Raw genomic sequence first — 22,920 nt, forward strand, 5'->3', positions numbered from 1 at the left:
ATCATGTTGTCGATATTTTGTGGGATAGGCGAAGGATCGTCTGGATACACCTGTGTGTTTATCTGTTTGTGTGAATTTTATTTGCAAGTTTCCGTGCGTAGTTTGTCCGTCACATGAATCAGCTCGTGCTTGAACGTTGTTATTCTTGTTTGACATGACTTTAGAAGATCCATTTTACGTCGTCAAAGAGTAAGTGGCAAAAACATGTTTTCATAGCTTGGCGATTGCAGTACTTCTCCTAACCACTGTATTACATTGATAATTGCACTTGTGGAAATAGTGTGCTTTCTGCTCAGTTTTATGGTATTACCTAAAACTAAATTTTCATAAACTTGACATACTGTATTGCATTTTAAATAATATTTTTAATCGTAAAGCCTCATTTAGATTTTAAACTAATAAAAAATGTATTGTATTTTTAATTTGTTTAGGTAGATACTTAAGCTAAAAAAATATTATGAATATTGCAAGAACATTTTTTTTTTATGTTGTGGCATTTAAAACAATTTCTAGTATTTCAGATTTTGTTTAGTTCAATTGTAAAAAATGCTGAATATAATACCACAAAATTGTGTTATTATATTGTGGTATAATTATATACCATTATGTGCTATTATTATATCAGGCATAGTGGTATGGTATTTTAAGCAATGAATAATACCACTGGCATGTGGTATTATTAAAAAATAACATACAAATTAAAAACTCGTTAAATTCTATTTGACATACAAAATAAATGTTAGTTATCACTTATAATTTTTTTTTTTATAAGTGAAACCCAGCGAACTCCGTTTCGCCACCAATGATTATCCCTGTTTTCCTGCTTTTCTCTTGAAAATTTTCCTGAATTTTCTTTGCTATAAACCTTACAGAGCCTAAGACCTTTCCAACGAATGCCAAACCGTGAAAATCGGTTTGTGCATTCTGGAGTTATAGCGTCAGGAAGGAAAATTCGACTTATTTTTATATTATAGATAACATTTTAAAAATATTTTTGTCCATTGAATCTCATTGGATATTTCAATAATAATATGTTATCATTTTTATATAACTATCTGGATGTCATCATAAATTGAGTTTTTAGGATCTAATTATTTATTTAAATAGGTTTGACATGCAAGGTTGTATATCTAGGTGACATGTCACCCCTCAACTCACAGAAAGTAGAGTAATCAATACAAGTGGCTTGAATGCATTAAATATTCATAGACTACAAGCTCATATGGGGCAGACAATGTCTTACTTTGATGTCCAAGCCAGTTCTGAGCAAAGGCTTCAATATTAATATTTCAGTATCAATCATACAGGTGTCTAGATTCTCAGAACAACTTGTTGTTACCTGCTGTTCAATGTCTAATGTCTTGTGGTATTTCACATTTCAATGTATGTCATAATGCCTAAGAAATATATGTAGGTATTTCTATAGTTTTTGTATTAATGTTCAAATCCTAAGTACCTAGCAATTATGTTGGTTGACTAGCTACACCTGCTGCTTGCTTGGATCCTATTGATCATAGGATGATGTTTTATAGTTTATAGCTTTCCTCGATAAAAGAACTATTCAACACAAAGAAATTTAATCCCAACCAGCAGTTCCAAATATTGGTTTTTTCAAGCAAATAAACATAAGTCTTAAGCTTTACAATATTGGTAGATATATACTTTATGCTGGTATACTGTGTCTCGTTGCAATCTATGCTCCAACCGTGGGTTAACAAATAAACAACTGTGCATCACATCCGGACCCAGTGGAGCAATTTGCATATCCTCATTGGCTCGTTGGGCCCCTACAGCTCGCTATGGAAGATAATAATAACGATACACAATATGTGAACGAAAAAGATGTTTGAAACCTAGTAATGATAGGCAGGACTTGTTCCTTTAGGTTTTAATTATAATAATTAAGTTAATTTCTATAAGAATCATATAGTGAGGGCAAAAATATATTTAGGTATTACCATTCCTATTCGTTTCGCAATTATCCTAAAAGCTGATTTAAGGACTACTAGGTTTCTCCTTGGGAGCACTGGAGTGGTTAACTATTCTGGTAGTTAACCACTCCAATGCACCCATGATAAAAAAATATAAATACAAACAATGACATTAATTACGCGAGGCGTTGTTAGGAGGAGGGTGTTTGACGTAACATCACAAGGGGGACGGGGTTTAATAAACATAATATGTCACGTATATATACTTTTTCGTCAAACGCCACGCAAGATTTTTAACGTTTTACTACCTAAAATGTTAACCTTAGGTATTTTAAAACGTTAATCGCCCCGTTAGACGCTGGTGTCGGCGCATCATAGCGGAGGATTTGCCTTCAACAGCTTTCTTTCGGCAGTTAATGCTATGGGCAAGGGGGTAAAAAAACGCTGAAAAGACCACGTGATTAAAGGACAGCCCCTTGTGTGTTAAATATTTACAACAATTGTAGAAAAAGCATTATTCAGTCATTGTTTAAAATGCCATACATTCTTTTTTATAATTTTGTGGGAGTTTGCTCCGGAGCACCTTTGGTCGAACTGCTTATATGCATTAAAAAACATTAGTACCTACACATAATAATTATGTCAAATATTGAATGCGCTCTTGCGTAGCACTATCTGATAAAACTGAATATTTTAATCTGTAATCCATTAGTCAGTGTGGAAACTATGACAAAGTCCTCTTATCATAGTCCAGCAGTGGATTGTCACTGGCTGTTAAAGAAAGAGAAAGCTAAATTCGGTATTGTAAAAATGAAACTAACGATATTGGTATTTGTTGGTAATTAAGAACGCAACCTTTTATAATGTCAAGTTTTTTTTTAAATTATTGTTATTGTTAGGATGGCAACATTTTTTTCTCTCTTTTCTGTTTTTGGCGGCAAAGCTGTTGTATGTGTAAAAGGTTAGCTCAATATACCTAGCTATTTTATTATTTTCCGTATTCTTAACAGTTTTATTCGTCATCCACCTCTTAAAATCATCATGTTAGCAGAGCGTGGTTGATTAAAGTACAAACACAGTTAGAAGAAACAAAAATAACCGATCGACGTATATTGAGTTGGCCGGTCAACCTCAATTCTGGTGTGGTTTCACAGCTTAACATTTTCATAGCATATCTACATAGCACATCTCTGATGGAAAAGAACACAAGTGGTTGTATGTGTTATTAACCTTTAAAAGCCCGCGTTTAAACTTTTAACGTGTCGCCGCATCTCTGACGCTAAACCATACATTCTGGGAAATATATGAGTACCTAGGTTATTTCTAGTTCCGTTTTTTTTTTCACTTATTAATGTACCTACTTATAATTGTTTGTTTTCAATAATTTTCTATATATTATAAAAATTATTCACAAAATATGTTGCTAAGCGCAAATCTCGAGAAAAGCTTTTTTATTGCTAGGAAAAGGTTCTCATGTAAAAAAAACAAAGACACGCAAAAAATTTTCAACACAGTGGCTAGGATTATTATTAAATAAAATACCACACCGGAGTGTTTAAACAAAATAACATGTACTTTTATTGCGAACATGTTATTATTTCTTTATTTGTGGACATTTCAAAATTACCTGGTCTATTTATGGTTAATTGGAATAAATTATTTGACTATGACTTTGCGACACAGTTTTTGAGACATTGGTGCACTTAGATCAAATATTTCCTCATTTAATTTAAAGAGTTTAAAAGAGTAGTTTCAGCTCTGCAGGTGGCTTTGTTTAACTAGCTTTAGATTTAGATTTCAGCCGTGATAGTCCTACTGCAGGGCAAAGACCTCCCTACCCTCCTTCCACTCCTCTCTGTGTAATGCTTTTTGCGAAAAAAAAAACTGTTTAACTACCTACTTTTTTATTTCCCAGTGAGGTGTTCAAAGCATTGAACAAAACACGCGGCCTATACCTCAGGTGGCAGGAGATTTCGAAGGCGCCCACTATACCCAATAGTCCTGAAGTGGAATGGACTTCAACGGAGTTGAGGAACGCTCTCCGTAGTATTGAATGGGACTTAGAGGACTTAGAAGATACTATCAATATCCTTTTTAATTAATATCATAATTAATATTAATAAACACATTCTCATTATTTTGAAATCTAATTACATAGTTAATGTTTTATGACCACACATGTTGTAAAAATCTTATCACACACAACATCAATAACCTATAAGTAGCCACTGCTGACCAAACGCCTCTTCTCGCCCGTAGAAGTTTTGAGCATTAATCACCACGCTTGCTCATTGCCGGTAAGCAAAAAATCTTATCACAAAAATAATTTCCTGAACAAACTTTCCACGTATCGTAGAAAAAAATTCATCAAAATTCAAAATTGACAATAAAGAAATTTCGGAAAGACGGAGTTTTATAGAAGCTACGAAGCAAGAAGTGAAGGTAAGTGTTGTAGTACCTGTATGAAGTTTATTTGATTTTAATATCTTATGACGATAGGTTACTAATAATTTTAACTTGTTAACTGTGTGATATCAACAGCCTATAAGTGGCCCCTGTTGACCAAAGACCTCATCTCGTACGGACAAGGTTTGAGCATTAATCACCACGTTTGCTCAATGCGGGTTGGCGATTTCAGACTTAGTATTAAAAATGTGATGTTTTCCTTCACCGTTTGTCAGTGGTAAATAGCATTACAAAGTATATAAAACGTACAAAATAGTCACAGTGATAGTTGCCGTTGATAGGTTTCGAATCCGCACTCCCGTGCATGAGAAGCGGGCGTCTTATACCTCTGGGCCACCTCGACATTTTTCACCGTGATAAGCTATTACTAATGGCTATCGAAAACTGTACATTAAGTGGCTGTAAAATAAATACCACACAGTATTTGGACTGAACTGCGAAACACTCAGTATCTAATCATTCGTCTTATTGTAACGACAATCGTGTACTTAGTACTAACAATGTTCTTGTTTAAGGTGATGAAAAGTAAAATGAGCCTGAACAGAAATCGAGACAACGATGGAACGGCTCGAGAGCCATTGCTGGGCGACGAAAGTCCAGTGCACAACATGAGTAATGTTTGGACAGCTACGCCTAAATATACGAAATACTCGAAACTTGCCAACCAGACCGACAGTCCTAATCGGTTCGACTATGACAGTGATATCATGTCCATGCAAGAGAAGATGCTGACGAGCCAAAATGACCAGCTGCAAGTGATCAGCCACTCTGTCGGGTCATTGAAAACTGTTTCTAAACAGATTGGCATCGAATTGGACGAGCAAGCAGTGTAAGTACCTTTACCTACGTACATACATAATATTGATTCAACATGGTGGTTCAAAAATTAATAGAACATTTAATTACCACAAGTTGGGAGTGTACTTAACTACGTATTTCTTTTTACAGGATGCTTGACGATTTGAATACAGAACTTGAAAATGCTGATTCTAAACTAGATTCGACGTTAAAGAAAGTCGCTAAGGTGCTCCATATGAATAACGGTGAGTTTTCAACAAATATTTCTTGTGTGTCTATATGTTTAAATGTGGATCGTTGTATAGCGCGATATTCAAGTTCTACATACACCTACGAGACCAATGGCGTCCACATGTGGCTTTTCTAAGTGTTTTATTACAAGAAATTAAATGTTAGCTCTATATTTAAATCGCAGAAATAATTGTGTAATAAGACTCAGATACATCGAATGTGGCTTGCGGTTACAAATACATTAGTCTCGTTAGATTGTTCTAGGTATAATGTTAAGTAATGTTGTTTATTTATTTATTTCAGATCGACGCCAGTGGCTGGCGATATTAATCCTGGTAGGCCTTCTAATGATAATATTAATATTATTTGTTATAATTTGAAGCAAGTTTCAAATAGATTTTGTTTCAATAAATGTTAAATCATGTTTGTAGCTAAGTGATATATAATTATATGATAACGTCATACTATCTATAATCTGTCTGTACTATCACTTTGTAGATATTATCAATTAGAATTGTAACTGAATTGTTCATTTAAGTCTTATTTATATTATGTTAGCTAGCTAGTTAAATGTTTGAATGTGTTGCTTGGACACCGTCTTCCGTTGAATTTTGATGTTTAGAATATGTTTAATATCCCTGTCTTATCTGAAAGAAGCCAAATAGAAAATTATACATATATAGGTAGATTGAAAAAATTAAGACATTACAACGTGTGGTAGGTATTTGATGTACTACATTTATGACGATGCTAATATAAGATTCTCACGTTCACAGATAGGAAAGGGATTTTTTAACATTTAGATATTTTTAATGTATCAGCATACATTTTCAGCAGCACTCCTGTTTGCACCTTTTATAAGGTAATAGGATTTTTATATTCTCAAATGTCGCGTGAATAGTTTTATTATTGTATAAGGTAACAGCAGAAACATTGCTTAGCTTAAGAAAGATTGTGCTAGACAACGTCTAGCAGTATATGTAGATTAAAAAAAAGCCCTGGTTTGGTGAGCATTAAGTTAGATGTTAGTTATAACTGTAACTAGTGTGATACGGCTTACTAAATTTATATTTTTAATTCATGTTATTAGTGTTGTTAGAAGCCTCGTTGTTGTTTCCCTCGCTATTATAGTCGCTAGTGTCGTCCACGGCTGGACAAGTTTCCTACAGTAACCACGATTGTTTTGTGTGACATAGTGCCATTGTTGAACAGGAGACCAGCAGCAGATCGTTTGTCCAACTACTAAATTAGCTCTCCGACTAATTTTAGTAGCGTAGTGAGTCTTTATTAAGCTAAGATTAGTATAGGCAAACTCAGGTCTAAAATTCTCATGGTTATTTGGACAATAAGGGTTATTTACGAACTGATACGAACCCTATATTTATTAATCAGATAGAATTCCAAAGATTAGCATAGATACTATGATAACTACTACCTCGTAAGAGTTTAATGGGCAAGGGAAACCCAAACAAACGTCGGAAGGTATATTTGAAAGTTATTTTGAAGTGGTACATGTTTTGGCCGGACTTACTAAAGCGGGGATGTAAAGTTGTACGTGTTATTTTATTATTGATCGTTGTGTGACAAGGAGTGGGACTAGCGGGACCAGTATCTCGCTGAGACCCATCTCCGCTATTATTTTGCCAAATAACGCCACTGACAATGAGGGTAGAGGAGATGAAATGAAATAAGAAAATGATGTGATGTGAATAACGAAATTTTATTGGTGATTTCATCTCCGCTTTGGTGCAGCCTGAGTATTAGCATGTGAAGAGAAGTCATGTCCCGAATATATACATGCCTTACGCATCGATTTAGGTTTGGTGCCAGTGATCGCCTTGAGAATATTGTTGCAAGCCTTTTAGTGTTGGTCGCATGGCTTGCGTGCTTCAGCCTGGGGCTACGTAATCACAGCACATGCCTCGCAGTCTCACTTTAATAGGTAATTTAGGATAGATGCAATTTTATAGATTAAATGGTTGTATTTACTAAGTATAACATTTCTGATACAATTCTAATATTGAAACCAAGTGACTCCAAAAATGTACCTATGATAACACAAGTGGAAGAAAACATTTAAAGATTATATTTTATTACATTGGATAGTAGTTAGGATGGATCCAGCTCTTTACTGATTGTTACTTTTAGCTGAGCGCATATATTATATATTTTATTATATATTATACAATAAATAGCAATAACCAAATGAATTATATAGAATTATAGACAGCGTCATATTTTTATGTAGATTGGTAAGAACAGTGAGTAATAATTTTGCAATAATATTATAATAATTATGTCACACGTATTTTATCAAACCAGCAGGAAATATGTAATGAGATGTGGAATACAAGATTACTGATTGATTAATAAGTACAATACACTCCAATAATATAATGATTAAGGTTTGAAGCAACTTTCACTGCCTTCTTGAAATCTTGTAAAGTATGGGTGAATACATAGAAAGATGGGAACATGTATGGTTTGATAAATACCTATATGGTTTTATACCTATTATATTTATACACGGCTATTACACACAAGGCAATAGATTATCATATTATATTAGAGATGATTAGAGTCGTATCTACGTTTAGTAACAGAAATATTCATTTGTTTATATTTAAGAACATTATTTTCCTACATCATTATGGTAGGGGAGCCCATGAAGGGATTTCGGTAGTTATTCGAGTGCGTCAGATTAACATATATGGGTTATACCTAGTGCCATGTTGAATTTACCCACAATATACCGAGCTGATTAGATGGGGGGATTAAAAAAATCTAAATAAATCGAGTCAGTTTTGTGAGATTAAGGGGAGAGAGGTCGATAGCATGATAAAGGAAATGAATTTAAAAAATCTGCCCATTAAGGGTAAGGTATCGGAGACGCATGTAGCATGTATATTATCAATATCTGACACGCTCGACCACTAGAACAAAAGTTACGCGTAACAATTTTAAAGTTCGGTCGATTCGACGCTCGAGTAAATCTATTATGGGCCCTACTATTATTGTTTATTTCATAGATTCCTTTGTGTAATTAGAGTATTGTTGCAATGTAAGTATTTAGTGTGTTACAGAAGTCTGTGAATATCTAAAATATTTATTGGGTAATTTGTAGTACTGGCTTCTCGGCCTATACGAACAAGACAATGTATCGCCTGATACGTATATAATATATTATGTTCATAGACAGCTGTAATGTCGATATTGTTGTAATAATTATTGTATTTTGTGTTAATATTGCTTCCTATGTACCGTCTAGTTTAATTATATAATTATAGTTATTTATGTTTATTATAATTATAAAGATGAATATTTGTATCTCTTGGGTTTTTATTTCTTATACTATACTAATTCTCTTGTAATATAATACATACATAATAAATGGGACTCATAACGTAACTTAGTTGGAGGGTGCTTTTCCACCAGAGATGTGCTATGCTACGTTGCGTATGCGTTTTGCTTCCACCAATTATATTCCTTGGTATACATAGCTTAGCACTGTGGGTGCAAATGGACTTAGCTAACCTGTTTTCATATCGAAAGATGTGTGCTATGGATGGCTACCCTACTATCGATACATCGCATATTCGAGTTGCACATCTTCCCCGCACAGCAACTTTGCGGCGGCGCATCTTCGTATCACAGTTACGTAGCACATTTCTGGTGGAAAAGCACCCTCAAAATGTACAATTTTACACCTCTGCATAACTTCTCGGGGATTAAAAGGAGACTTATACTACCCACTACAAGTAAGTGTTATTCGTGCGTTCGTTTGTAGTTCGTTTCATTTAAATCATATGAGATCACTCATATGATTGACGCTTGTCGTGTCATATTACTTACTATAAGGTACTACCGCATAACCGGTAGCATAAAATTGCGATAACTGTATCTGGATACCTGATACAATATACTCAACTTCTTGCAAAAGCAAACAGTAGGTACAAAATAAAAGTACAAGATTTGTACAGGGTTAAAAGAACTCACGGCTACGAGTCGAGTTGCTGTGTCTCCAAGTGCCAACCCCTTTCGTAATGCAAATGATATCTGAATTTTATTTTCATTTGTAAAAAAAAAAACATTTAGCAATAGGTACCAATGTCTTTCAAGTAGTACTGGTTTTTTGGTAAAATGGCGTGATATTGACGATAGCACCCTTTACCAAGTCGGTGAGAACCCCAAGTAGTTTCAAGGTCTCAGTTATCCCCTGTCTGTTGCCATACGAAGATCGGTTCCGATCAGCTGTCAAGATCAGATTTCGCTCATAAAAATATATAGTCCTATGTGACCATTTATCTACATAAATCTCTATCTATCATAAATACAGTTAAGTTAAAGTTCTGAAATCTAAGTCTAATTGAAATACAAAGCAATTAAAGCATTGGTTTAATTTCGATCTATCAGAGGTAGGTCTAGCTGTAAAGAGGGCGCCTGTTAAAAGTTTATAAGATACAGCGCCATCTATGAATGCAGAGTGTAACTAGCTTCTTGAAATGTGGTTCGTGGGGCGAAAGCTACTAACTAGGTACTACCCAATATGTTGTAGTGTTTAACTTTATATGGTAAAAGATGGTTCTGCCTGTCAGGGTTAGTTATAGTTTGGAGAACGTTGCTAATTTACCTTTACGTCTTGATGCTCGAAATTTCGAATGTCTTTTACAACTATTTATTTATTTTTATTAGCGGTACATTTCCTTTCTTGACTTTTTGAATTTATTTATGGTCATTTAAAAAATAAAGAATTATCTTCCATTCGGCGTGGTCTCGTAATTTATATAAGAGTGGAGTTTGGAATTAGGTATATTTCAGGGAAAGCACCTAGTCCGCAGGGACTGCACACAGATAACTACACAGTAATCTAACCACTGTACTTTTAAAATAAATAAATGAATAACAAAAACACATTTTAAAGTAAAATGTTGCTAAGACGAGTCCATGTATAAGTTCACGGTGTCTTAAAAGTTATCAAATCTCATGTAGGTCCAATTTTCGCGTAGTCCGTAGCTCGTAGCCAGTATCAGGCAGTGCGTAGTTCGTAGCGCTTAGTCCGAAGGTATAGGTCGTAGTGCGTAGTAATTTTTTCTCGCTAATTATCTCGTAGGTAAGTTCGAACAAACTCATTCGCCGAGTCGACTAAATGGAAAGAGTCACAAACTAAGTACACCTTTCTCAATACTCTTTGTCTGACCATTATGTTACTAAAAACTACTATATGATAGAAAAGTGAGAACATTGAATACCAGTAGCATTTATATCAAAACCTATTTTACGAATAGCAAAATATTTAAGTGAGTTACTGAATTCTTTCCGTGCGACTGACTCGCAAGTTGATTCCACAGTATGCACTGTCGTATCTACGAGAATAATAGCGGGAAAATGCTGCTACGCGCTGTGAACTCTGCGTTACGAGCTACGCACTACGAAGCTAAGCCTGTAGTATTTCGTGCGTATAATGAGGCGTGAAAGAAAGAGGGATAGTGGATAGGTTAGTAACAGACTGCTATCTACCTACATGAAAAGTTATTACTTTTCGACAGTGCCAGTTAAATATGGGTTCTCTTTAGCAACATGTTACACAAATAACAGCTTATAATAATGGGACTTTTTCTTGAACGCTTAGACTTCACTATATAATTTATTATTATTATTATTCAGTTTATAGCGGCCAAACGCAGATGTAACAAAATCAAAATCCCTTTTGGTTTATATTTCTTTCCGCTATAACAACAAAAAATACTAAATAAAATATGAGGCTTTAATACAACAATTCATTGCTCGAACGACTAAGTGGACGAATGGTAACGAATACTTCATGCGCGCGTCTGACTAGCACATGGCAGTTTTTTTTATTGCAAGATACATACAATTCTTTGAACACGTCTACCGACTTTGGTGAAATAACGTACTTATTATGCCACTTTTAGGAAATGTGAAATCAAAACCATCAGTTTATTTAATTACAAACATGTATTTACGCATCCGTTACTTAATTTATCTATGAATATAATATGGTTTATATTATTCAGAGCTCGTCTGTAGATGCGCTGGAGCTGGTGATTTTGTCATATATCTCCGGTACGTAATCGTATGTGTTATCTTTGAAGTCCTCGTATAATTGCTTTTTCATTGTCACCCAGTTTGGCTTTTCTTCTATCTCAAATAGTCTTGAATGGACATAAATAAAATTTTAATTTAATCATTAATTCGTTACAAATTATATCAGTATTTATTTGTGACTATTCTGAAATTAACTTAACTTTATCCAAACCTACACCCCAATCTATACCATATTGGGCTCGCTGTCATTGCAGCGGTAAGTCCCCTCTTTGAGGAGTGGCTAGAGAGGCGCCACGGCGTCCTCACCTACCGCCTGACGCAGGTGCTTACCGGACATGGAAGCTTCGGTAGGTTCCTGTTTCTGATTGGGCGGGAGGAAACGCCCGGGTGTCATCACTGCGAAGACCGCCCGGAGGACACGGTGGAACATACGCTTGCGGTCTGCCCTGCGTGGGCTGAGCACCGCCGTGTCCTCAGTGATGTGGTCGGCGACGGCGCCCTCTCGCGCCCGGCACTGATACAAGCCATGGTGCGGAGCGAGGGGGACTGGGATGCCGTCTCCTCCTTCTGCGAAGCAGTCATGCTAGCTAAGGAGGAGGCGGGGCGCGTGAGGGAACGAACTTCCTCACGCCCCAGCCGTCGCGAGAGACACTCCGGGCGTCGGGGATCGCGCAACGATCTCCGGCCACCGTAAGTGCGGGTCTGCGGACGGTGAGCAAGGGTAGCTCGCCGCCCGACCAGAACCAGACCCGTGCGTGCGGCGCGTCGCGTTCTGCGCGCGCCTCAAAGAGCCATCAGACCACCACAGATGGGGCCCAGTAGGGCTGATGCCTAATCCGGAGCTGCGGACTACCTAGCGGGTTTACCGGGGCTCCGGCTCGACGGGCAGGAATAGGAACGGGGTGGTTTTTAGTCAGTAAGAGTCTGACACTCCCTCTCGCCTCGCCCAAGGCGGGAGAAGTCATTGGATGATTTTCCACCCTTTAAAAAAAAAAAAAAAAAATCTATACCATATTGTTGGAATCTCACGTTAAATGATCTCAGTCATATTGCAGATGCAAAATGACTAAGAGACTTATTCGTCAACTCGGCCGCAATAAACTCGTCAGCGAGGTCGAGTCGGGAAATTTAAACATTAATTTATTTTTTATTGTGCATCTCGGCCGAACCACGTGGTCGAGTTGATGAAGCTATTTTTTTGTATTGCTATTTGTAAGTATTGTATTCGTCAACTCGACCGACATTGAAAATATGAGGCATTATTGTACAGTGATTGACAAAAGTGTTTCGTTTTCAATTAAATTTTTGTTCTTCTATGGGTATATTATATAATATATAATAACTTAAAATTAGAATTAAGGACAGATAAAAAGATGTTTTTTAATCAGGCATTGCTCAGTTGATCATTAGGTTCATTTCTTTCCACCGATAAAAATTCCAAGTTGTGAGAGAGAGACAAAACTATTTTAACTAATCAGGTTATATGTAAGGTCATGATTAAAATACTACATTTTACAAAACTAAAGGGTGATTGTAATGAAACATCTACGATCTTTGTGTTAGCACAGCACGCATTTTAATCGGCCTAACAAAATAAATCTTTCCATGATATGCTTTAAACATTTTCTACTCAAATGTACATTTTGTACTCGGTCGAGATGACGAATAATAAAAAATAACAAAAATTAGCCGGGTCGACTCGACAGCATAGTGAATGTTCCTACGGTCGAGATGCACAATGAAATAATAGGTATATTATGCAATGCATGCAACTAACAATAGATATTAGGTTTCGTAAAGGACAATTCAGGACAGCGACCACACTACTATTTATAATATTAAAACATTTATACATTTCATGTGAACAAATCACTTCAATATCTATTGTACAAATCAGTCTGACTTTGAATAGTCTCTGCAACAACTAGTCAGTCAGTCAGAGCCACGTTACAACGTGACGTAGGCATTTTAGGTGACCATTGACGAATTATTCTATTGTAGGAAATTTGTGTATGGGAGATTGAAAAATAGCAACCTATGACTTCCAACTGTAAAACCAGAAACACGTTTATGCGTCCACTGCACGAAATAAAGGTGTGAATAAGCCAAGCGTATATTTGTACAGTCTGTCGGTACTGGTCAGACTGCAGTTCGAACTCGCCACCCTGTTCCTATAGGTACCTAGGTACACATGTAGTACACACCGGCACGGTTTTATTCATTCCCCTCACAGATTGAAAAACGTGACTCAGATGAATAAAATATTTCGTTATTCGTTTCTGGTTTCACCTGCGCAAATAAAAGCTTCAAATTGGCATTCGTTAGTATTGCTATTATTATTTTAACAGGCATTGTCTTTTAATTCAATGCGATCACGTTCGTGCTTCGAAACAAACACTATTAGCAAATTGTTACATAAACAATGTAACATTCAATTTTGATATTGAAGTACCCCATTAGCCTGATTTTGCAGCTCCAATATGAATAACATCGTCAAATGACAACTTCCTGAAAAGATTTTTATTTATTTCACTAATAGACTTTGTTTCTTCTATACCACATCGCCCAATACCAGAAAAAATACAATTTAAACTTCCCAATCGTCCTAATAGTTACTCATTTAGATCATTCTCTTTGGAGAGATTTATACAAGATACTTGGTGAGATTTTAAACTAAGTATCTGATTACTATAAGACGACAAAGATACATAGCAATCTGTGTATCTATTTATGTAATATGCATACTACCGCATAGGACTACTACACGACCTCGGAATTATGCAATAAAATCAGCTTTGATAAACATCACCTTTGATGTTTGACCAAGCATAGATAAGTTTTGTTCATAAATACGGCGCAGTTATAGAATAATGTCTTACCTGCTAACGCAATCCATAAATTCCTTGAGGTAATTACTTGAGAAGAGGTGGATAACGCTACTGAAGCCTGTGCAGTTGGTCCACTGGGCATCTGGAGCCATCATCATGCCTACCCCTCTACCCCGACAGACAAGAGGTGCGCCGTACATACCCTGAACACAAGAAAACGTCATTCTATCTTGCGAAGTTACAATTAGGTCGTTCCGTTATCTATTTCTGATATTGGTTTGCTATTTGTAGGATCAGAGGACCAGTTTACTTAATAAGTTTATTATTATGCTGTTTGTTGATAACAAAACTTATTATTATTATCTACTGTCTTCCGGCGGCTTCGCCTGGTGTTGTGTAGATTAAGTACCTAATCTACAGGCATCAGACGATGCATGTTCATCACAAAAGGTTCCTTCTAATTCGACTACGACCCAGGTCTAGTACGTCCTTACTGTCTACTTATTTATTGTTGAAAATAACAATAATATGTTACACGTCTTTGTCAATTATCATCATGCATCACCAAAAGCCCGCGAGAGTCCACTGCTGAATGGACCTTCTTTACAAAATAGAGGTTTGGCATAATTTCCACATTTGGCAAGCGAATTGGAGATCGCAGTTTAAAAGGATTAGATGCCCGGTGTCTATGACGGCCGACTCATGATACCCGTGTGGAAGAGTAGGGGTGGTGGTAAAAGTATTCTACTACGTCGCCACTATACGACCTACCGGCACACATCTATGTAACTATATATTATACTATATACAATATTTATAAACAAATGTCACTCACATGACATGGCTGCGCTACTCGGTCAGGCTGAAAGATAAAATATAAGTACGTTTTTAAATAGATTCTCGAGTACATTCACTCGAGAACGACATAGGTATATTTACTTAAAATTTAAATTCATCACCCATTTCTCACGGTTTGAGAAATTTTTTATCGTTATTTGAAGTTTATTTACTACACGTGATTAACCTATTACAAGTTTGTTGATCCAATCCAGGAAAAATAACTTTCGCCAAATATGTATCTATCTACATAAACGTACTTTTTCCATCATGAAACGTGATTAAGATTAGTTTAAAAATCTTCTTTATTTCTTTCTAATACTGGATTATCACATATTGAAATATTAAAAAAGTAAATCTAATTTAAATCTTATGTTTATTATTTTTATTAGTGATGCCTGCCATCGCTATATATAGCATATTTACACATAACATAATTATGCATATTTACAATTTGTGACCTACTGGAAGCTTATTTTATATATTTTTTACCTAATTACAATGAACTTACCTATTTACATGACGTCATGCCTGTTTTCTATCACAATACAATGTGCTATCCAATACCAAAAAACGATAACGATAATTATTCAATTGGGATCTAAGCTCTGGAGATAAGCACGTTCAAATAAACTTTTCAGCTTTATATACTAGAATAGAATAAATGTAGGGAATTCGCACCTGCAAAATGTGTATAGAAAAGAAAACAACAAAATACTTTCTTACATCTCTTACGCAGATACAGGCGCTTTTGTCGAACATACCCACGAATCCCAAGTTACTCAGAGCTTTCTGGAATTTTATGGTCAATGCTTCACACCACAATGTCTTCTTCACTATGTTCACGAATTGAACCCGCATGTTTCTTTGCAGAAGAAATTTGTGGACAGGGTAGATTTTATCCTAAAATGGGAAATATGTTAGTTATTTGAAAAATTGCTCTTTGTCAGTTATTTTATTTGAATCATGATGGTAGTTAGTTAGTAGCTAGTTAAAAATTTATACGTATTACAGTTTTAGTTTCAGCTAGAGTTACACTGTTTAATCCTATTTGAGAGAGATAGAATGCCGTAGAAAACAGTTACTGAAAAATACATTTCATAACATTGTGACATTTTAAGCGACTTTATTTTCATTCTGAATGCATAAAGTTATACGTGGGAAGTTAGAACGTTTGCAGCAAAAAGTTAAAGCTGCTTTTATAACAGTGCACGGCTCTCTGTAGCGGGCACAAAGGCGCAACTTGACATGATTCGAACTTCCGACTCCACACGTTCGTAACTTTTGTTAAAAGCTTTAAACAAATTTTAAACAGTTAGCAGTGACACAGGATCTCCCTAACAATGAGGGCTCAGTACATGCTTTGTCCTTCTCTTTGCTGATAAAATAAAAAGAAACGACACATGTGCGCAGCAAATGTTAAATTAAAACATGTGCATCCAGTTGGTATGGGGAAGTTGTTTGTTAAAATGTTTGATATAAGCTTCGCTAAAGTTTTTCTTTTGTGGACGGTATTTGTGCATCAAGTTGAATCATTATTTTTCAACAAATTTACTCGTTAGTACCTATACATTTTATTAAACAGATTAAGTACATATATGTATACCTCATCGAACAAAAATGATTCCTCAATCGCAAACTTCCAATGATAAACAAGGTGATACATTTATAGTCTTTACGAAAATAGATATCATACAATACCCCCTTATAGAAGAAATGCCAACCGGGCATGAGACATTCTTCCTGCAGACTCAACACCTCTTCGCCCTTATAATCTATGTCAAGGGGCCTCAATGGTATTTCCGTTAGCACGTCAGGAACTTTTCGCTTAAGAAGCAGCAATGCTGCCGATTTTGACATCAAATAACCCCTGTTATTTGAAGCGTATTTTAAAACTGTGGACAAGTTTAACATCGTGAAAAATATTACTATTATAAATATTACTATGTGTACATTGTATTTAAAATAAATACATAATAATATGTAGTAGTGGCATTATTAGAAAACTACTATTATGTTGCATCAATACCTACGCTGTAACTAATTGTAACTAGTCATTACTGCAATTCCGCAATTTTTGTTACTGTTAAACTATCATATTAACTCCTAAGTATTTCTCCAGACTAAGTAATAAAAAAAGTAACGTTAGCGAATGTAGTGAGCTTAATTAGGGCGCTTCGTTCCACACACTACATAGATAATGAGCGGTCAACAGAACATCGCCTGGTCCCTAACCACGAACCACTAATTACGGTTCTATTTAGTCCTAAGTAGATAATATACGGTCTATCCATAGGTAGGTAAAAATAACAAAATTGATTAATGTTTGGTCGACTAGTGCTCACTGGAAGACCTTGTATTCTATGAAAGAGAAAACACGCTTAGCTTTAAAAATCCCCAGACCATAATCTGTTTCAATGTAAAACATTGATCCAACGCTTTGTGGTGAAAAGGCCACGGAATAAACTTTTGCATTTATAATAGGACCGCTTTCCAGATTTACCCGCGCTCTTCCTCTATAGAACGTCGGTGAATCTGGTACGTAGTAAATAGACTTGAGGCAGGTAAATACATTCATTTTTATGGAGTCGCATTGATTTTTGCATTAGCAGACTGTCTAATCTTGGGGTTAAAGCTGACATTTCCATATATAGATACATTACTGTGCTAGTTACCGGTTGAAGAATTTGGAAAGTAATACTTGTTTATTTCATTGAGAAATTGTTGATAGTGCATTTGCTAAATATTTAGAGAATTCTTTTTTCGTGAAATTTTAGTTACTTAGTAAAATAATTATACCTACCTATTGACACCTACGCTTTAATCCAGCACTAGTAAAATATTATATTTTTAGCTAATTAATTAGAAGCGTAAACCTCAACCAAAAGAAACCTAAAAGTCTTTTGCTTTTAAAATTCCAGGCATGTTTACCTAGGTGCCGTAGCGTCTTTAGTTAAGTAACATTTTTATTAAAAACAAATATCTTCGTTCACGAGCTTATCTCCGTCGACGTTGAACGCAAGAAATTCTTTACAAGATATAGTTTGAAACAACTCTGTAAATTAAATTTTCCACAAAATATTTTATGACGTTTAATGAACAGAATACCAAAGTACCGTACATATTTTGTTAGCAATTGTAATATAGAGAAGTGAATGGTCAGTTCGTACTGTGGTACCGGTGCTATTTAATTAATTAAGCGTGCTTCGTTGAAAGCTTTTCATTACCACGGATGGAACGAAATGCTCAAGTGCCTTTACATTTGTGAAAATATTATCTGTTTTACAATTGATGCGTGCTTCAGCCAAATGGAGCACGTATACCTACTAATGTAATTTGATTAATAATTTGATTATTTCATTTCATGTACGTAAAATATTTTGAAAGCTATCATTTTAGGATAATTGCTGTTATCTTTAAATATTTATTTGTACATACATTCATACATAACTTCACGCCTGTTTCTCGTGTGGGTAGGCAGATACCTACTATGGAATGCCAATTGTTATGAATCTTACTTATCTTTTTAACTTCATCAACGAATCGTTACAGTCAGTCTTTTCATTCATGCTCCTCAGTACTTGTTTAGCATTTAAATTAAGATTTTAAAAATAGGCGCACCTTTCATTTATAAAAAATATACTATCTGGCGACATTGACTACCCTAACATATTGCAAGGACTTCACTTTAATGTTCCCCGTAAATCATTTAGATTCAGCGCTCCGATATCAATACCTTCTTCTTCTACCAAGTATACAAGTAATTCGTATATTGTGCGGGCAAGCGATGGTTTTAATAAACTCTGTGAAGAGTTTTCTTTTAATCCGTTTAATACAAAACTCGCCGTAGCATGCAGGCAGCTGAATCGTCAGTTTTTCAATTTACCTGTACTTACAGTCCCTGATGTAATAATTTGTGCAGCGTTATGGGTTGCCTATAGTTTAATTATCGTAACTAATATTAGTAACTTTAATAGTGTATAGTTCGTTTGGCGTGTTTTTTTATTTTCTTCTGCTATTTGTGAAAACCAATGATAATTGGCTTTTTGTCACATTATACCACATCCTTTAATCAAATTTTGCAGCTGTTGGTTTTCCATAGTTTAAATTAATTAATAAATATTATTGTTTGCTGCTTTTATTCAAGTAGGTTGGTATTTATTCAACCAAATACATGTTATTTGTAGCTGTAGATTAAATGTGATAAATAGTCGGGCCACGTGCTGTGGATATATGAAAACATTTGAAATAGAAACTATTTTTTTTTTTTTTACATTTAATGGGTCGACGTTTGGCCCCTATCTCACCTGATGGTAAGTGATGATGCGGCCTACGGTGGAGCACGTCATAAGCAACCTATTCACTCGGGCCTTGAAGACACCCAGGTTATACCCATCAGGAGAAAAGTAAGAAAAGTATAAAGTAAGAGAAATATAATAATAATAATGATGATTGATTTTAGTTTCGAGGTTCCGCTCTATTGCAGCCTTTTACAGTTTATTGTAAAAAGATGAGCGTGGAATAAAATCTCCAGTGTATTTAGTTTTTTGTTTCACAAAATTACGTTGTTGAGAACCGCTGTGGTGACACTTCTAGTGTGGTTAATAATGGCATTGAATCAAATGTTACGTGGTGCCTTACGCAGTTAAAACCGCCGCGATTACGCCGTAGTGTGGCCGGGGCCTAAATCTTGTTATTTGGTGGAGTTGGAACTTACGGTTTGGTACGAGTATCTTAGTGACCTGCACTCGAATGCCACGGCGTGGATGCCTGTACGTAGCTCCAGTGACGACATTGATGGGTCTGGTATCCTTGACATTAGCGTTCGGACTGGTCACGCACACGGCGGCTGTTATCACAGTCACTCTGGACACCAGAGTGCCAACGCATAGGCCTCGGTAGCGTGATGGAAAATAAACCTGTACATAGAAGTTGACTTTAAAGTATAGACTACATGACTGCATCCTTTCGTCGTTTCTAGCTTGAACCCATACTTGGTTAGGTATAAAGCTTAATCATTACTTCAGACGAAATAAAATTATTTGCCATAATTGTGACAAGTGTCTATTTCAGAGATGCTATTATTATATTCCTACTAGTTCTTACTGATTATACACATTTTAACTTTATAAAAATTTTAAACATTATGTTATAAAATAGTACGTTCCGGCGATTCATTAACACACGTGTACGGTGTACCGGAGATTTACGGTGGACGGATTTTCTGAAAAATCTTATATTATCATATCGAAATTATGTAAAAAATACAGTCTGCTTGAGTTATAGTGGAGGAGCCTCACTCAATTTGATTAAATAGGCTTAGACTAATTTGCTCTAAGATTGCAAAAAAACGTATAGAATAGATTGCAAAACGCTTCAATAATTCTATTAACAATACCTACAGAAATGTGTAAATAAACAAGAATGGTATTTCTTTTCCTATTTAAAAGAATAGGAGAAGAAATTTTCTTTTCAATAGTTCTTATTCCTTCAAATTGTTTCCTATTCAAAAGTACAAACATTATGAGATGTGGTTTTAAATCAAAAAAGTATAATCATTTTTTGGTTCTAGGTATAAACGAAATAGACTATAAGCAATATCGTTTTCATCGGTGTACATTTTCATATAATACTTTTAACCAATAGGTACATACTATCAATGGATATAATGGATAAAAAAAATATTATAATTCTTTGATTCACTTAGCATAGCGAGATAAACTTACTACAAAGGGAAGAGATCCGTGTGCAGGCTTGAATGGTTCTCTCCCCTTACACTGTAGAAAACAAGCACCTAAAACAACAACACAATTAAACTAGGAAACGAACAACAAATTATTTTAAATAAATATAAAAACTTTCAAACTACCTATCAAAAACAATACTTTTAATCTAATCATGTTACAGAGGACATGAAAATTAAAATTATAGTGAAATAAAAATTGGCTAGGCTTAATTAAAATGGCGGTACGGTTGTTAAATTTGCCATCAAAATAAAAGATAATGGTGTGCGACGAATTCATCACAAACCTGCTCTGAATTTAATACGAAATGTGATAATAATGCGTTCGTTAAAAATAAGGTTTTATTACTTAGAGAGTGTTCAGTGAGAGCTGAAAAAGTGCCATTTTGGCTGTATTTCCTCAAGCATTTACTATTTGTTGAGTAATAGGGATGATGACGGGGTATGAAAATTAAAAATCTAATTGGTCCGTCAGTTAGGTAACGAAAAAATATTAGACTCGTATTTTTTGTTTTGTTTCATATACCTAACATAACAATCTATATATATAAAACTCTTCCGTTACTGAGTGACTGACTGACTGACAGACAACGCACAGTCGAAACTACTGGTCGTAGACAGCTGAAATTTGGAATGTAGGTTCCTTGGGATATGTAGGGGAGCACTAAGAAAGGATTTTTGAAATTCAACCCCCAAGGGGGGAAAAGGGGTAAAAACGTTTCTATGAAAAATCTTATTCCTTGGGTTTATAAACTTGAAACTTGGCATGAACACGTACATAGGCAAGTAAATATGTTTGACATTATAAGTTTTTTCAAACTACCCTCCAATCGTGATTTAGGGGGTGCGATTGGGTGACTGATTTATTAACGCACAGCCGAAACCGCTCGGTATAGTTTGAACATATATTTTGAACAGAGGTTCCTTTAGTAACATAAGTGAGCACTAAGAAGGGATTTTTGAAATGTCAACCCCCAAGGGGGGGAAACGGGATAAACTGAGCCCCCGGCTCAGTTTATCCCGTATCTGCGGGAAAATGCGGGGAATTACACGTGGGCGAAGCCGCGGGCGGAAAGCTAGTATTTAGATAAAACGAATCAAAGTTTAGAAGTGGGAGCAAATACGTCATTACTACGTAAAAACGTTCCTAGAAATGACGTCACGCGATATTTGTTTCCGTAAGAAAATAAAAATACGTATCTAATTTTTAAAATGATCTACGACACGGACACTCAATTAAAAATTAGTCATCTACTCTATTATTTATACTAATGTTCATAGATTAGGTAAATGACTTAAGGAACGTAAAACATCTGCCCTTTAATCTTTTATTTGTCGAAAGAAATTAATATAATCGTTAACAAGTAATAAAGGAGGGAAAACATATTTTTATTTACCCTGACAATAATTTGACATGAATAATGTACATACATATAATACGTATAAGTATAAGTAAAACTTACAAACATCAATCAATATCATCGTACGTACTTGTAATAGTAAAATATTTTTAAGTATTTTTCGAGTTTAAAAACAAAACCAAGCTTTTTGTGTCTGGCAGAGGATTAAAAACTCATTTTAATATGAGCGTCGCTCGAGGCCTGTTAATCTGAAACAAACTGAATCATAACTTTACTGCCGTGCCGATGCATGTATATAGAATGTTGTTTTTCTGTCAGTTTTTATTTTAAATGATACAGTTTTTGGCGAATTGATGAACTGAAGTATATAGTTGATTCTTGTGTGAGCAAGATCATTACAAAATCTTTAAAGAAAGTATAATTTAGGCAATTACTCAGTACTAAATATAGCTTATTTAGTACTTTCCTCTTATTTTATTTAAGTGAAGTTATATACAATCAACACATGTTAGTCTGCGCCGGCCTTTACATGTGTTTTGTGATATAGACGGGAATAAAGCATGCAGTGTATTTATGAATGGATGCAAAACGGCCACAGTTAGCTCTTTTTTATTAATGCCTCTTAACAATACCTATTCATTATGGCATGCTAACTTAAT

At 35.3% G+C, this 22,920-nt stretch overlaps 2 protein-coding genes across 2 annotated transcripts; one reads left to right on the forward strand and one right to left on the reverse strand.

The window, feature by feature from the left end:
* LOC118282371 (syntaxin-6) lies at positions 1-8,753 on the forward strand. The gene is made up of 6 exons (XM_035603431.2): positions 1-189; positions 3,847-4,016; positions 4,279-4,373; positions 4,913-5,226; positions 5,346-5,440; positions 5,730-8,753. Exons 1-6 carry the CDS (start codon positions 155-157, stop codon positions 5,804-5,806), a joined length of 786 nt encoding a protein of 261 aa, XP_035459324.1. The 5' UTR covers positions 1-154; the 3' UTR covers positions 5,807-8,753.
* A 2,650-nt stretch (positions 8,754-11,403) lies between these two features.
* On the reverse strand, positions 11,404-21,158 carry LOC118282366 (ovochymase-1-like). The gene is made up of 8 exons (XM_035603417.2): positions 21,027-21,158; positions 20,884-20,951; positions 19,875-20,076; positions 16,859-17,052; positions 15,884-16,060; positions 15,156-15,182; positions 14,372-14,523; positions 11,404-11,599 (listed from the first exon to the last, which is right to left on the reverse strand). The coding sequence occupies exons 1-8, from the start codon at positions 21,055-21,057 to the stop codon at positions 11,458-11,460; spliced, it is 993 nt and encodes a 330-aa protein (XP_035459310.1). The 5' UTR covers positions 21,058-21,158; the 3' UTR covers positions 11,404-11,457.
* Between the last annotated feature and the right edge of the window lie 1,762 nt (positions 21,159-22,920).

Source organism: Spodoptera frugiperda, chromosome 25, assembly GCF_023101765.2.
Source record: "Spodoptera frugiperda isolate SF20-4 chromosome 25, AGI-APGP_CSIRO_Sfru_2.0, whole genome shotgun sequence".
NCBI classification, from domain to species: domain Eukaryota; kingdom Metazoa; phylum Arthropoda; class Insecta; order Lepidoptera; family Noctuidae; genus Spodoptera; species Spodoptera frugiperda.